Below are 18,097 nucleotides of genomic sequence, written 5' to 3'. Positions count from 1 at the left end.
GTTTGATGTAGTTTCACGGTTGGTTTAAATGTTTGGTTTGATGTAGTTTCATCATTGACATGCACATTTTGTTTGATGTAGTTTCATTATTGATATACACATTTTGTTTGATGTAGTTTCATCGTTGGTTTAAACATTTGGTTTGATGTAGTTTCATTATTGATATACACATTTAGTTTGATGTAGTTTCATCGTTGGTTTAAACATTTGGTTTGATGTAGTTTCATCATTGACATGCACATTTTGTTTGATGTAGTTTCATTATTGATATACACATTTTGTTTGATGTAGTTTCATTATTGATATACACATTCAGTTTGATGGTAGTTTCATCGTTGGTTTAAACATTTGGTTTGATGTAGTTTCATCATTGACATGCACATTTTGTTTGATGTAGTTTCATCATTAATATACATTTTGTTTGATGTAGTTTCATCATTGATATACACATTTTGTTTGATGTAGTTTCATCATTGATATACACATTTTGTTTGATGCAGTTTCATCATTGATATACACATTTTGTTTGATGTAGTTTCATCATTGATATACACATTTTGTTTGATGTAGTTTCATCATTGATATACACATTTTGTTTGATGTAGTTTCATCATTGATATACACATTTTGTTTGATGTAGTTTCATCATTGATATACACATTTTGTTTGATGTAGTTTCATCATTGATATACACATTTGGTTACATGTAGTTTCACAAGGGTCTAAGAATTGTAATTCAAAATAAGATGTCATGTTGTAAAAAGTAGTAGTCTCAATTTAATGTATTGTTTATAATGAAATGAAATAAAACATCATACTACATTAAGCAGTGATTTGCCAAGGCCATGCCGTCAGCACAGTATAAGTTCAAATGGAGCATCAAAATTCTTCTACATGGGCCAATCGGGGCAGACAGTATGGTTTAATTTTGTGTATTTTGCAAATTCCATTTAAAAATAAGTACTATCAATTTCAATAATCAATAGGATTTCGCTGCAACTGGTGGCAGCGATCAACAAATAGATGAAACGTTAATGTATACATGTGATTTATATCATTTTGTCCCTTGCATATCATTTCTGAGAGTGGCCCCTAGTTTTAAGCCTGATAAGCTTTCTGGCCACATACTTTCAAATCCTTGGCAGAACACTGCTACAAGTATGTTCAGACAAAGAGATAAAAAAATGAGAAAACGAACTCGCTAGATACTTGATAAAGTATTAAAAATTAATAAACTTGATCATTTTATTTCATACAACATTGAATTCTGGTGTGTGCTGGTCACATGATTTGATGTAAGTCAGCTACATGCAAAACAAGAAAACTTGGCTACATAAAACAATGTCAACCAGAAGGTCCAGTGCAATATACCTTTCTTTGCCCTCTGCGTTCGTCTCCACAGTGTTGAGAAGATACCGTCTGTCCAGTCATTGGTAGCCACGTCTAGACGACCGAACATCTGGGGCGCGGTGATGGCCTTCGGATTCATCCTCATCTCCTTGTGAGGTTCTCCGCAGTCTGTCATTGACTTCATGAGCGTGTGGATGCAGCATGTCTTCCCCGCACCGCTGGGCCCAAGGACCATCATGCCGTGACGGACACGCTGGGTCTCAAACAACTGAAACAATGGGATAGGTTTTATGTTTGAATAAATTCAAAAAATCATTTGGTTGATTTAGAGATTATTTTTTTTAATTTACTATATTATACCGTACTTGTTTCTTTTTTTATAATACTTTCCTTTATTTGCATGATAACCAAAATCAATATCAAAACATTTTAACATTCTTTTACTTAAACTATCACAATATATATTTTTTTTCATTATGCTTTCTTAAGCATCACTTCACAAATCCTAATCCATCAAAAAAGTATTTTATATTGTCTTAAATATAATATGTTCAAAAAAAGTTGTATATAATATCATAAACTATCAGAATTGAATAATCTGAGACAGTCAAAAAGTCACTTTATAGTAAAAAATAATTTGTTCATTTATTGCAATCTGCTGTAAAATATTTTTATAAGGGTAGGAGATGCTGGCACAATGTAGATGTCAATCATGAACTAAACAGTTTGAAAATCTACCTGGATAAGCTTCAGGAACCAAGATGGATGGTCAATAAGCTTGGCATTTAGGATCTGGTTTCTGATTGCCACCTCAAGTTCTGCATAACCCTGCTTGTCAAGGGTGATTCCCGGGAACAAGTCATTGATCAACGAGAGGAAAAGGGGCTCGTCTTGGTCCACAAGTTTTGAGAGGTTCATGTCACGCAGGACGCGCATCACAGCTGTTGACTCAGAGTCATCTGGGTTTGCACGTTTTACCGCGCCGAGGGTACGCAGACATGACAACATGTTGCGGAGTCCAAAATCATAGTGCACCTAGAGTTACAAGAAAATAAATAAATAAATCACAGCTTATAAAGTCAGATATATTTTTTATAATTAATTAAGTACTTAAATTATCCAGATCCATAAAAAAATGATGTATTTTGTCATTATTTTAACATTACTGTATGAACAATTGTAACTAACTATGGTTGGTGGACACAAGACCAGTTTGCCAATGACCTGAAGGCAGCCACACAACAGTCAATGGTCCAACAAAATCAAATACAAAAAAAGAGTTGAAGTATTCACCTGTTTGGTGAGCTGTTCCTCACACAGCTTGTACAGCGTGAAGAACTTCCTGGCCAGAATCACGTTCTCCATAAAACCAATACTGGCGAGCTTCACGCGAATGATGATCTGTCGATCTGGTACCATCATTGCAACTGTACGGAAATTGATCTTCAGGTTCTCTGGAAGTTCCTGTCTACCAGCATATCCTGGGTTCTGAAATGAACATTTATCTTTCTTAATAACAGTTAGTTTTTTACACTAATGGCAGAATAATTAACAGTTTAAATAAAATGAGAAACTATTATTATAATTTCATAAGTCTTGCATTGAATGATTATATGTCTACAAAGAAAAAATGGGAAAAAATGTAAAGATAATGTCATGCTAACATGATCACTAAGAATTCATTGAATGAAATATGTACAGAGCCCATGCTTTTTTCTATTTGCATGTTTTATACAGATATATTATACCTTACATAAATGTGTCCTTTATATGTACAAAGAAAGTAGATCGGTCCATATATCAGTGTATATTAATGAAAAACCCAGTTTTATGACCTCAGCTGTCCATATTATATTTTTGGCCGGTCCGGACCTCACCGAAAAATAATATGGACCGCTGACGTCATATAATATGGACCGCTGATGTCATACAACTGGTAAGTCCGGCTTGGGTTTTTTTTACAACAGCAAAATTGTGGCAAGTAAACATTATAAGCTATATTCAATAAAACACATCTAAAGTGCTTTAAAATTATTGAATGGTAATATAAAATGTTCAGTATAATATAAGAAATATTACACACCACTTCGGGCCATATGGCAGTATAATGACCGGCCAGTCTGGTGTGTAATATTTCTTAAATATATATCAACTACACCATAAGCAACTGACTGCAACCATACATGCAGTATACATTTTTACTCAATGACATAGATGAAGCTGCAATGAAACTCATTTTGTACTACTTCAGGTCAAATTCTGTTTTCATAAAATCCTACAGTAAGAAAAGTTTCCCCTCTACTGATTCTTGTTAATGTTATTAATTAACTAAACAAGTTCATCACTAGTCTGGCTGTTATTCAGTCAAAAGAGGGCTATAACCTGACACTTTCTAAGCCAGAGTTATTCTATACAAATGTGTATATTATCTTACAACATGTGTATCGCGCTTCATTTGAATATCTGGAAGAATTTTAGAGTTATGGCCAAGGTTAAAGTTTTTGCATGACAACAACAACCACGACAACAACGACACCAATTCTATGACAATGGCTCGACTATTCTTGTGTGAAAAACAGAAAAGCTAATAGGTACATCACTTTAAAGTGTGGAAATAAATCAACTGCACAAATACAAAAACAATGCTCATTAAATATCGTTGCATTTTGGTGTAAGAACAATATTTATACCACTGATTGATCATGGGAAGCAATAATTTTTCAAGTGGAACAGCAACTAGTGAAAATATCAATTTTCTTTGATCCAGAGTGAAATAAATAAGATCTTACACCGAAAATCAACAAAATATCTTTTTCTTTTGGCTAAAATTATAGGAAAATACCAAATCATATCTGCATTATGAAAATAGAGAGAAACATAAAATCATGATGTCTTTTTGGTGACATCATTTCAAACAATTATAACCTGGCAGTGTGAGGGCTATGATTATTTTAAGCAACATTGGAACAAAAATCTATAAAAGCAGTGAAAATAACAGCAGCAAAAATAACATGATACTTCACTGAAAAGCATAAATACGGAGTTGGTAAAAATATCATTAAATGAGGAAAGCTTGGAAACACTCATACACATTGATCGATATAAAGCTAAACACTTGATGGCTTAAACAACTAGTTTTTTTGACTCATGACAACTTAAAGACAGTCAACATTTTCCATTTTTAGAGTCACTAGTTTATACCGACTGATAATCCGACTGTTTGATAGGTCCTTTAAAGCCTAATAAAACATTCTGCAAACATATTGGTAAGTAAGTGAGTTAATTGCTCAGAACTTTCTTCAAATTAACAATGTTGTTTACTTTAACAAAGTTCTGAATTTAAAATGAAACAATTTAAATAAAATAAACTGCAACTCGTCTGTTAAAATTTACAGGTTTAAGCAATAAAACATATGCTAAAAAGTTTTATGGTAAATGTCAACAAAAAGTGTTCTTTTTATATTTTGAACTGAAGTTAGAAATCAAAGATAACTAATAAAATTGGGAGAACAATCCAACTAGTATATTAATCAGTGTATATTTATTTTGATATATATAATTGTGCAATAACTTATGACATGACGCCATAAATAAAAAGTGTTCAAAATGTGTGCTCTATTATAGTGCCATTTTGTTTAATTAGCACTGTAAATAATCAAAATACTGCTTATGATATAAAAACAATACCATTCATGGTTATTCATTACAAAATTAATTTAACTTGCCAAGGTCGGTTTTTATCAATATTAGAAAGACAATTTAATCATATCTGTATTGAATGACCACTTGCTTAATTTCTTCCATATATATTTACATAAAACCTCTTACAGTAACATAAACACATTTCTTTGTAAGAACTTCTTTTGTGCGTTTTTTACCCATTCAAAATGAACCAGCAGTTTAAAAGTTTGAATATTCTGCAAAACATTGAAAATGATTGAAAGTGCAAAAAAATATGATTTAAATGACTGGCTATGATCTGCTAAATTTATTTCATAAAGAAATAGCCAAGTACTTAAAATACCTTAAAGCAACATCAAACATGATTGTGTACCCGGGCCTGGTTTTGTTTTATTATTTTGGTTCAGTTGGTTACAAGGTATCAAAATAGGTTATGGATCAGTTGGTTACAAGGTATCAATATGGGTTATGGTTCAGTTGGTTACAAGGTATCAAAATGGGTTATGGTTCAGTTGGTTACAAGGTATCAATATGGGTTATGGTTCAGTTGGTTACAAGGTATCAATATGGGTTATGGTTCAGTTGGTTACAAGGTATCAAAATGGGTTATGGTTCAGTTGGTTACAAGGTATCAATATGGGTTATGGTTCAGTTGGTTACAAGGTATCAATATGGGTTATGGTTCAGTTGGTTACAAGGTATCAAATGAAGAATACAATCAATAAATAGTTTACTTGGCGTATCATGACCACATTATAAAAATCTCCGCAACTATGGTCATGTTTTTTTTCATTTTTCATAACAGAATTAAAAAACAAACTCACTGACCTACACACGGCTTGAAGTGTGGGTTGGAAACCGCAAAACAAACTATTTATCAATTGTGGCTTAAGGATTGGATCAATGCATAACTCCCAAAATTCTCACCATGGTCAGGAAAATTCCAAACTCCATGTTCATTGTGACGGTGTCTCCATCAGTAAAGACAAAGCTCTTTTTGCGTTCCTTCTTCGACTGTAACACGATCGCGATCTGCTGGGCAGCCACAGACAACACCGGCAGCTCAATACGGTTGAACTCATCAAAACAACCCCATGAGCCAGACTGGGCAAGACCTGTACAATGGGAAAAACAATCAGGTAACTGAACTCTTATCATCAAATGTAGATTACACCCTTATTTCATTAAGATCATAGCCTCAAATTGGCAAATGTTTTAATTATTTTATAAAAAAAATTAATTTTTATTCCGAACCTGATTTAGTTCCAGTAAAGAAAAGCAATAGATTTGACCTATTACGCATTCAGATGATCAATGTAACTTGTCGATATGCAATCATTAGTCTAAAGAACTCACCCTTGTAGATTCTTCCGAGACCTCTGAAGTCCATCTGATCAGAGCAGTTGAAGACGACAACATACTTGCCGAGACATCGACCCATGTCCTTGGTCGTCTCTGTCTTGCCGGTACCCGCGGGCCCGGCTGGGGCTCCACCCATAGACATACCCAGGGCTTGGGCAAGAGTGATGTAACATCTAAAAGGAATGATCATATAAGACTTATTTACTACTAGTCAAAGTGTAAGGTGAGGTTTGATTGAACATTTGCATAAGGTAGGTGATGTACTTAACATAAACAAATTAACTTGTAAAAATGTTCTTGTCAAGTGACTTAGGTCCCTCTGCCTCTAAACAAGATCATTGAAATGAAATACTCAATTAGACATGTATAGGTATTCATCAAGGTTCACAAGTTTCATTTGAGTTCAGCCATAAAACAATTTTTAAAAAATGGGGAAAAGCAAAAAATGTATCGAAAATAGGCATGATTATCACAATGAAAATTGGAAGTGAATACAGCATCATTTAAAGTGCTGATAAATTAAGCAGCACATAAAATGTAAATGTTTCCATTTTTGTGTAAAGTCTTGTAGAATCTCAAACCTGTCAGTGAGTGGAGTGATGACAAGGCGTTCTGTACATCCGAGGAACTCGTTCTGGTAGATGAAGTCTACGTCCGTGATGGAGATCTGGCAACGATCTTGGTCCTCGATGAAGTAGAACCGAGACTGCTTCAACCACTCAAAGTCCGTGGGAGATTTAACGTGCATCTTGCACTAAAATGAATTACATAAATAATAAGTACGTACTTCATTTTCAGATATGATTTCGAACTAGTCATGTGTTTTCAATACTAACTTGATTTTTTTTAAATAATTTCTATCATTCATTTTTTTTTATATAGTAAAAGTACTTACTTTATTTCCTTAAATAATTTCGAATTATTCACACATTTTAATAAAAAAAATAAATTGAAATTACATGTTATTAAAGGGTTTATGCAAGAAAAAAATAAGTCCTTCAGAGTCAATAAAACAATTATCATTTCACCTTTTATAAAAACAATTGCGCTCCTACTTTCACCATTTTCAGTCAGTTTGATTTATAAGACAGCATGCTTTGTTGTGTCAATCAAATATAAATTGAACTTGTGTATGTCTAAAACAGAGTTACTACTTAAAACCACAAAATACAAATTTTTATAATATAACTTCATATAGTGCTGAAAGGTGTTAACAGGTAATCCATACTGACCAGGTCATCAAAGATATCACGCTGGTGCACATGGATGGTGATGAGCGTCTCAAATTTGGTCCTCTCTATCTTATTCAGGTCGTGTGTCGTCTGCTCAATGAGTATATTCAGTAGCTCAAGGAAGCCCTGGTTCGTCTGACTCATGACCTTACGGTCATATTTCGTGGTGGTCAACGCATCGGTTGCGTCGCGCGTCCAGATAAACTGAATTCCCAGGATACCAACCTGTACAACAAAATATTGCAAACTTTTAAAATGTCAAGGTCAGTTTAGACTTGTGAAAACTAAGTATCAAGGTGATTTTAAAGGAATTTTCTTATTCCTCCGTTGACAGTTACGTTTTCCAGTTAACATTATATGCTATCCATGGCATCTAATATTTATATAATAGTTCATATTAATTTCTTTTGCTTACGTCAAGAAAGTTTGAACTTGAACCACAAATATGTAGATAACCATTAAATTCTAAATATGCCCTACTGACCTGAGCAGGAAACATTCCAAGAAACTCCAACAGCTGGAAGCTTTGGTCCTGTATCGCCATGGCAGCCGTACGGATAACACCGTGCAGAGATTTCTGGGCCATCATCATGAGCGACATGAGCCAGACCTCAACATTACCCTCAGCCTTTACCTGCTTCTCAAACTGAAAGCGCGGGAAACAATTAATAAATTTGGCAGGTAATGTTTATACTGAGAAGGTGTTTGATGTAAAAGAAGAATTATTTCATGCAGAGATTTCTTATCCACCTGTTGGCAACATGAAAAGCCAAAACCCAACATTACTGTCAAATTGAAGAGAAAAGTAAAGATTAGTTTTTTTACTCATCAACCAGTATGGATACAAGCATTGGTTAATGGCCCATGGCTCAAGAACAGCTAAATGAATCCTGGCTTAACTGTACCATTGAACTTAGGATCAAAACAAAATAAACAAAAAACATCTAACCTCCACAGTTTCTCCCTCTGAGGAGTGAACGGCCAGGATGACGTCGTAGAACTTCTCGTGGAACTTGACACTTTTGATGTTGTCAAACACGGAGAGCAAGTGGGCCTGGATTGTGTGAGGGTCACTTGCTTGACCTAGGATCTCAAGAAGGGCGGGGTCGGACACAAAGAAAAATCTTGGGAACAGGAGGCGCTTCTTTTCAAGGTAGCTGAGAAAATAAAACTTTGTGTTATTTGAATTTAAAATGGCATACATACATGAATGTATTATGAGAGGAAAATACAACACTGTACTACTGACTGCAAGATTCTACTTAAATATTGGAACCAGAAAACTCCACTTTATAGTCTACAAGTACCATGACTTAGTCTATTTCACAATCTCTTATCAAGTTAATGTTATAATCAATGGACCGTTTAGAAGGTTGTTTGACCCTGCAGATCAATATTGAACACTTGCAATGTGTTTAAATGAACATATGAGGCAAAAAGAATGCCAACAAAAGTAATAGTCAGTAAAATCTCTAAAGAGAACTGGCTTACGATAGATATTACATGGCTATTCTCCACAGAATATGATTAAAATTATTGCCTACCTACTAGTTGTACTATACATCATGTTAAGATTTTCACAATTTTTTCAAAGTCCGTCTGATATCAGAAAGATCTTGAAGTACATTGCAAATAAAATCACATTACACATACTTTTTCACTGGCATATATTCTATTGTAGTGTATTATTTATCATAAGATTTGATAAGAATTAAAAAAGGAGGAAGGAGTGTGTTACCCAGTGAGAGACTTCTGGCAAAGTTCCAGCTGCTCCAACAAGTGGGGTAGCAGCTGCATGAGAGTCTCGTCACCCACACAACACTGCACAACGTTCGGGGTCTCGTGCGCACGTGTCATTATCTTGATCCACGACTTGTCAATTGTGCTGAACCTTTTAGCTTCCTGTTTCATGGTCAAAGGCATTTATTTTTAGTATTGAGAAATTGTAGCCAAAGAGTAATAAAGCATGTGCATTTTTTTTATAGTTAAATCAAACCAACTTGGAGAAAGGAAACAAAAACTAGTATAAATAATTGAGGCAATTTTATTCTTTCTGATTTTTTTCATTATCCAAACTTTTTTTCCAGCCTTTCAAACATGTCTGAGGTTACATGTACTGATTGCAAAACAAAAGTCATTAATACAGAGTGACACTTCATTGAGGCAGGCAGATTAAACCCCTTTAATTTCAAGTCAACTGATCTTTTAGTGAGTGTTTACATACCTTAGGAAGCTGTTTAGCAATGTCTCCACCCACAAACACGGCCTCTAGGTAAACCCAGAGGTTCTGTACAACCATCCAATTCTCAATAATCTCGGACGAGTTTGTCAGGTTCTGTACCCATGTTTGGATTTGTCTCTTGAATGGTGTGTTGTACCTGAATGTGATCAGAAGTATTGAATAACAAATGGTCTTCATAAGGTTGGCTTTCTAATCGAATATTTAGTGCAATTGTTAGTATTCATTTATCTTTTTACTGAACATCAGAAGCCTTCACATCATATATGATTTAACTTATTACTTTATTTTTTTGTCTTATAAGCTTCAGAAATTATGCTAAATCTGATCATTTAGTAGTTCCAGACATTTTAAATCACTAGGGAAGTACTTTAAAACACTATGATTATTGTTTTGTAGTTTTTAACATTTCCCACCCAACCTGTTAATCAAAAGAGCGCTGAGTAACATATCTCCATAAGTAAATCTTCCATAAGGGAGACAATTTCACTCATTGAGTCTACACAGAGAAGAAATTCACCGCAGTTCTTGAAGTAGCTAAATCTATCCATGACAAAACTCCTAAGAAAAGTGCAATCCATTTAGCAATTCTAAGCCCCTCCACCTCACCTTTATTAAAAGAGAGCTGTGAACAATGAATCTTCCATAGAAGAAATAATGTGACTGATTTTATCTCCATGGTTCTTGAAGTTGCTATTCTATTGTATTATTGTTCCTCATTAAGTCATTCTAAACCTTTCCCACCCACCTGTTACTCATAAGAGAGCTGAGAACCATGAGGGAATCTTCCATAAGGGAGACAATCTCGCTGGTTGTATCTCCACGAAGAAGAAGCTCTCCACGGTTTTTGAAGTTTCCGAACGTAAACTCCTGGTTGTTCCAGTCTGCAATCACCTGCTTCAACTTGGCCTCAATATCCTTTTCTTTCACGGCTGAGATACAGATGTCCTGGAATTCAAATAAGTGAGTTACAGTTTCAACTCTTCAGCATTTACACTATAAGAGAGGTACACTTAAATGCCACTTCTTAGAAAGACATGTCAATTCCATGTTTACAGGACAGAAAAAATCATTGTTTAATTTCCATTTTTGACAGTAAATACACATATAGCATTATCATCACTAAAAATGTTTAATTTTATACTTGATAGGAATGATATTTGCTTGGAGATTTTCTATTAAAAGCACTAAACATTGGAAAATTGTTCATAGCTAAATAACAGGCTAGACCAAATGTTGGAATTTTTTAAAACACATATTATTTACATAAACAAATCCATATGTACATTATGTATGCAGAAACAACCAGTGACAACAATTGGTGACAGAACATGACAAGCTTGTATATGAAACATGTCGTGAACATGACAACACACTGGGAACAAAATCAAAGATCAAAACTGAACATGTGATAAAAAACTTTGCAAAAACTTCAGTGAAAATTATACCCCAAGTATGAAATACAGAATATGAAAACGTTCCAATTGTTATAATATATAATATATTTTGTGTGTCTTTTTATAATACCGCAATTGTTCCTTGCAATTTTGGGGCTTTCATCATTGTTATATGGACATGGTATCTTTGAAGTATAAACCTGTAAGCCTCAAAATGGCTACCCTAAACAATAAACAATACATGTAACAGCAGTGAATGATTTCTTTTCCATCACATGCAAACTTAATCTTGTTATAAACTTGGCATTGCAAACGGCTGGCCACACTTGTCTGTTTGCCTCATATTATCAATTAGATTAAAAAGTTTAGCCAATTCTGGGAATTCTTGCAACAGTGTCTGAACACATGTTTAAAGAGCTAACCACATATGTTTGTGTCTTTAAGCTGTATGAACATTTTCAAGTGCACAACATACAAACAAATCAGCAAGATACCGCTGTTTATAAGAATACCGGTAGCCAATAGTTATTATATAATAACATCATATACCATTGATTAAATGATGGTCACACTGGTCCAACAATTCAGCTACTTATACAAACAATAACGTCATGACATCCACTGGTTCATACACTAATGTTCTCAATACAACAGACAAAGTCTAATCTTGTTTTGCTTAATCTTGCAATTTAAATATAACTTTATTAATTAATGGTTACATTATAGGCCAACATTCAAGCTTTTGCACCCCAATGACAACAACAATGACAACGTGACAGCTATGACAATCTGTAAATCTCAGCTGACATCACTTTGCATACACAAAATCATTCATGCCATACTTCTGCTAACATGCATTTTTGTTGTTACTAAAACATAAAATTACTGTGAGATACTTGATTCCATGAAGGATTACCCGTAACTGATAATCTTTGTACTCATCAGTACTCAGTTGGTCAGTACGCCTAATATTTAAATGACTTTGTAGTTTCTAGAATGCACACAAACAAAGAATGATCAGACATCACACTGCACAGTTGGAATACAAAAGGACAAACACTCAAATGTAACTGCACACAATGCTATTTCTTAAAAGGAGTTTAAAAATAATTCGTTCCTGCAAAAAATATGTTTAAAATTAAATAACAAATTTAATCCTTACAAAGTGAGACTATGAAATCCTCTTAACCTTTACATTACCATTTTGCTATTTTAAATTATAACTGTTTGTTTTTTCTCAGATTTTTTATAACATAAATATTGTGAAGTATCTTTTTTAGTGTAAGTATTTTAGGATAATATGTTGTTACATAATTATTGACATTGTTTATACCTCAATATCTTCCTTAAACTCCAACAGTGGCGCTTGGAGGATGTTCCTTAGCGTGAAATTCTCATTTTCTATGTCAAACACATGTCCAGTGACCTCTGCCATTCGGTTCCAGTGACGAGTCTTCATCGCCTTGTTTGTCATCAGTTCAAGGAGGGGAACCATCTCGTTGAAATCATCAATTGTCTTCTTCAGGTCTTCGAAGGCTTGCCAGTCTTTGAGGGCTCGTGGGAGCTTGCGGCATCTGTCAGGAAAATGGTAAGTATATTGCTTTTAATTGTTGTTGTTTTTTTGTGTGTTTTTTTATAATTGTACAATTTTAAGTGTTAACATTGTGATGTTTATTACAGTAAATATCCTATTCAGTGTGCCAAGCAGATGTCTTTTTGAGAATTATATCACTTTTATTCACAAAACTAGCACTCATGTAAAATAAAAATAGTTTACAACAAATTGGTTATATTAAAGACTTGAATCAGATAACAATTACCATTACTGGGCAACATTGTCACTCACTTGTTCTGGAATTCAATCAGCTCATTGTTGATCTTCTCGATGTTGATTTCTGTCCACAGAATGTCGTAATACCCATGCACAGTGTCAATAACCGTGTTGTACAAGCCATAAAGCTTCTGGAGCAGGTTAAGCTCCTTCTTGATCTTGAGAAGCTCGGGATATTCTGTGACAGGGAGACCAAAGAGCTCTTCGCCACCCGTGTATGTCATATACTTCTTGTAAAGGATGTCAAACTGGTTCTGGCAGATGACTAGACGGTCAGATGCCTCACGTGGTGCAACTCCTGGGACCATTGGACCATCCTGTAGTTACAAAAAGTTTAAGGTAATAATAGATTTAAAGAGCAAAACACTAGATTTTAAACATAATTCAATTTAATTCAAAACTTATCATTTTATTTCAGCCTGTTTGTAACGACCTTCCAGAAGCTGATTTTAAATTTGCAGAGTGGGAGAGTAATTTAACGGTTGATAACAATGTTGGTCCTTGCACAGGGAATCAATTGAATTTCTCGAGAAGTCAAGACATTGACAGCAGGTTGTTCCCAGGGACAATGGATTTGATGGCAATTGAATCCGACTGTTCCTAGGGAAGTCAATGGTTGCTTAAGAAGTTATTGGTTGATGTGGATGTTGGTAGTTGCTAAAGAAGATATTGCTTGCTAAGGAAATCATTGGTGGCTAAGATACATTGTGGTTGCTAAGAAAGTTATAGGCTGGTAAGGTAGTCAATGGTTGCTAGGATAAACATTGGTTGTAATAAGAAGTCATTGGTTGATATGAATAAAGAAAGTTGCCAAGGTGATTATTGTTTGCTAAGAAAGTCATTGGTTGCTTAGAAGTAAGTGGTTGCTTAGGAAATCATTGGTTGCTAAGAACGTCATATGTTGCTAAGGAAGTCATTGACTACTATCAATGTAAATAGTTGCTAAGAAGTAAGAGGTTGGTACAGATGTAATTGATTGCCATTGTATGTTCAGGAAGTCATTGGTTACACATAAAGTAAGTGGATGCTAGGGAATAATCTGGTTGCTAAGGTAGTCACTGATTGTTAAGGAAATCATTGTTTGCTAAGGAAGTCATTGATGACTTAAGTGATTAGTGGTTGCTAATGAAGTAACTGATTGCTTAGATAATCAATCGCTGCAATGGGAGTCATTGGTTACTATGGATGAAGGTAGTTACTAAGATAATCATTTGTTGCTTAGAAAGTCTTTAGTTCCTAAGGAGGTCAATGTATGCCATGGATGAAGGTAGTTGGCAAGGTCATTGGTTGCAAAGAAGGTCCTTGGTTTTTGAGGAATTTGATAAAGGACCACCTTAGAAACGTTTGTGTGAAATTATTTTGAAATCTGGCCAACGTTCTCACATATCAACCTTCTTTAGATACTTTCCTATAACTCCCATTATAAATATATACCCACTTATGCCCTACAAACCTTAACTAATCATAACCAATAAGCAACAGCTAACAAATTTATCTTCTATAAGAAATGAAGGAATTAGTGCCCACTATAGAACAGTTTGTGTGTGCGGACAGACAGATAGTGCAATTTTTAGATGCCCACCTTCGGTAGCATTATAATTTTTTTACTAATGTGACCCTTAATATATTTTGTTGAGTGTAAAATTACAACAGGGGGGCAGAGATGGGAATCTGGCCTGATATTAATCTATTACCTCATTATACTCATTGTAAAAGGTATCACAGTCTGTGATGAACTCCTTCACATCGGTGATCAAGCCAGACTTGAAGTTGGGCTGTATCTCTAGCAGGTGGGACTGAACCTCATTAGCCTGCACGTTCAGCTTCTCCCATGAGTATCGCAGTGTGTCACAGCGCTCTGTCTCCTCCTTTACTACAGGTAACTCGTGTTTAGCCAACATTGTGTATGACTCCTGTAAAATGGATTAAGGCATACAAAGCATTTAAGGGAATACCTCAGTAAATATTTGAACTAATATTATGAAAAATCATGCTTACACCCGGGCTATCACAGCCAGTTAAAAAAAACAAGAGCTGTCATAGGACAGCGCACTCGACTGTATGCTGCATTGTCTGAGAAATTAATACAATAATGATGCAATGTGCCTGTCAAAAGCAATAAAAAAGAGTAAAGAGTAAACAAGAAACACCCCCCAATGAAACAAAACAAGGTTTTCAATGATTGACAGAAGAACTTCAGCCATTGTTGTGGGATTCAGTTTCAACTATTTCTTTATGTTTAGGTACAGTGACCTTGACCTTGACCCTAGGGCCTCCAAATGCACTCCCATGTAAGTCCTCCATAAGCTCCTACATACTAAGGAGTTGGTCACAATATGTCAACTCTAACTAGAGTTATTCAGTACCAAACAGTTATCCATTTTTAGTAACAGTGACCTTGAACTGACCCTAGGGGCCCCAAATTGTGTGATAGCTACTGTGTAAAGTATGGAGGTCATTGAATGATCTGTATTAGTGATCAAAGTTGCCAAAAAACTTTAATCAAACTTTTTTCGATAAAGAGCCATAATTTGTATTTGGAATAATATGGGGTTATCATTGTGTGATGGTACTGAAGTATTAAGTGAACTGAATGAAGGGTATTGGAGTTAGAGGTGAAAATGCCAACTTGCCCTTTAACTTTAACCGGAAGCACACGCTGATGCCGATGCCAGGGTGAGTAGTATATCCTCCTTATTCTTCGAAGAGTCAAGCTAAAAAAAAGTTGAGCCACAGATCCCTTTTAATTCTACAAACCTCGATGGGAGTAATGCCCATGTCAATCTTGATCTCGCTCTCCCGGATCTCCTTCAAGCCAGCCATAGCGAAGCGAATATCATCCAGATCCCTGACTGGTCGATTAAGACGCTTGTTAAGATCATCAATGAATGTGAATATCTCCTCCATTTCATTGCGATATTTGTTGTTACAGGCCTTCCCATAATGCATCCTCCATGCTTTTGTCTCGACATTCAGGGCAAACTTCAGCTTCTCTGCATTACAAATGATTTTACTCAGATTTTACTAAGAAAATAATTAAAGTACTGCTCAAACAATCATAAATATGCTGACTTAGCAAATATAATATAAAATCTTTCTGTGGTAGTCTTTCTCAATTGTTTACTACTATTCTTTTACCCTGGATTGCCTCCAAACTGGCCTACGTGTTCTTTTATTTTTGACATTGCCAATCTTCAACAATCCGTTTATTTTGTCATAAAACATACAAATATACAAATAGCTTCAACAAAACAGTCAAACAAGGTGTCAAATAATAAGTAGATATACTTTGAAAGGTTTTTAAACAAAACGTTGTTACCTTATATTTTAATTGTTTAACAAAATCATTCAGAAAACGTAAAGAAATATTCTTTTTTTTTAAATGAGTTTGAAGAACTATTAGATCATTATATAAATGGAAGATAATATTTATCTTTTTTGATCTTCATACATAAATAAATTATGTCTTGTAAAAACAATAAGAAATCTAAGATAAGAAATGTTTACAATATTATTTATATAGCGTATAACAATATGATTAATATTTTTAAGATATTTTTATATTCCACATCTTTCAAAAACTGCCTGTAAGTGCAAAAAAGTGTTACATTTAACAAAAAAAAAATCATAATCTTCTACTTCATTACAGTAGATACATAATGGACAATCCTTCAATTTCCAAGTGAATTAATTCAAGTTTGTTGCTAAAATATTGTGTAATAATTTTATTTACAACATTTTGAGTTTATTATCCACAATGGATTATGGACAATTTAATACCAAGAGTTCCATCGAATATTCTCCTGTAATTGTTTTTCCCAATATCCATGGCTGTATGACTTTTCATGGAATTGCTTAATGAATATTTGATATACCTCCTTATTTGTCATGTACTTGAGTGGTTTGTTATGGAAACTTGTTATACGCTTTGTATTGACTTTAATCCTCATAGATACATTTGAACTTAGAATTTCTTTCAATTGTTTGGAATGGCTTGTTTTAATGAGTATCCATCTGCAATCAAACTGTGTTTATGTTTTAGCTAATCCAGAATATTTGTGTCGATGTTGCTCAAATTGGATATACCATCATTTTGATATATTTGAATCAATCCTGATTGAACAGAACACTTTGACTTTTAACTTTTATAAATTAAAGACCAAATCTGGTATTAAATCTTCGCCAGTTTTTAACAAAGCACAAAAACTCACCTGTCAAGGGGGAAATGGACTTATATCATTTAACTTAGGTTTCCTTAATATCAACTTCCATCCTCTTGTTATTGTTAGTTTTCAACTCAAACTCTGACATTTTCTAAGAAAAACCCCAAACTCACATGTGATGATGGCAATCGGTCTGGCATCCTAGTAGAAGAGCTCACTATTACTCCAATAATTCCATCTTCTCATAATACTTAGTATTAAACTCCAACTCCAACTGTTGGTTAGAAAAAAAAGAGCTTACCAGTGAAAAGGGCAATTGGTCCAACATCATAACAGACAGGCTCGCTGTTTATGTCCCGTTCCATCTCCTCATAGTACTTGATCTTGGACTCAAACTCCGACAGTTTTGGATTGTCCTTCATAAACTTTTCGAGGGACTCTTCCCGATCTTCTTGCCAGATGATGTGATAGTCTCCAAACTTCTCAAGGGCATTTGTCACCTCCTGTGGTAGTTTATAAAATAAATCATAGCTGGGAAATCAAACTTGAGAGAGTTTTTTTTGACGTTCCTGTCAGATGATGTGATAGTCCCTTAGGGAATTTGTCACCTCCTGTGATATAATTGTTTTACCAAATCTATCAAAGACACATGGGGAATCTAATGGTTGACATGTATATCGCAAAATTGATCATGTATCATACAAGAGAAACTTATAACTGTTTTGAAATCAAGTAAACAAAATTAAATGTTCATCAGGAAACCTTACATACCTAAATTTAATCCTAATTTCCTATACCTAAACACCTTTAAATAAAAGCCGATTGAGTTAATTTTTTAACAC

General features: G+C 34.4%; 1 protein-coding gene across 7 annotated transcripts in view; it reads right to left on the bottom strand.

Annotated features, from left to right (window-relative positions):
* The window catches only part of LOC128242778 (dynein axonemal heavy chain 5-like), a 109,099-nt gene that overhangs the window by 29,789 nt on the left and 61,213 nt on the right, over positions 1-18,097 (bottom strand). For all 7 annotated transcript variants that reach the window (XM_052960091.1, XM_052960092.1, XM_052960097.1 and 4 more), the window contains 17 exons: positions 17,557-17,758; positions 15,850-16,085; positions 14,787-15,005; positions 13,108-13,409; positions 12,595-12,835; positions 10,613-10,812; positions 9,850-10,003; positions 9,364-9,527; positions 8,575-8,782; positions 8,110-8,271; positions 7,626-7,850; positions 6,975-7,147; positions 6,388-6,566; positions 5,959-6,146; positions 2,644-2,838; positions 2,089-2,385; positions 1,372-1,618 (listed from right to left, as the gene is read on the bottom strand). In XM_052960091.1, the coding sequence (XP_052816051.1) occupies positions 1,372-1,618; positions 2,089-2,385; positions 2,644-2,838; positions 5,959-6,146; positions 6,388-6,566; positions 6,975-7,147; positions 7,626-7,850; positions 8,110-8,271; positions 8,575-8,782; positions 9,364-9,527; positions 9,850-10,003; positions 10,613-10,812; positions 12,595-12,835; positions 13,108-13,409; positions 14,787-15,005; positions 15,850-16,085; positions 17,557-17,758 (3,592 nt within the window). The remainder of the gene's footprint in view (positions 1-1,371; positions 1,619-2,088; positions 2,386-2,643; positions 2,839-5,958; positions 6,147-6,387; positions 6,567-6,974; positions 7,148-7,625; positions 7,851-8,109; positions 8,272-8,574; positions 8,783-9,363; positions 9,528-9,849; positions 10,004-10,612; positions 10,813-12,594; positions 12,836-13,107; positions 13,410-14,786; positions 15,006-15,849; positions 16,086-17,556; positions 17,759-18,097) is intronic.

Source organism: Mya arenaria, chromosome 8 (assembly GCF_026914265.1).
Source record: "Mya arenaria isolate MELC-2E11 chromosome 8, ASM2691426v1".
Classification (NCBI taxonomy): domain Eukaryota; kingdom Metazoa; phylum Mollusca; class Bivalvia; order Myida; family Myidae; genus Mya; species Mya arenaria.
This window is presented reverse-complemented; position numbering and strand designations above follow the sequence as displayed.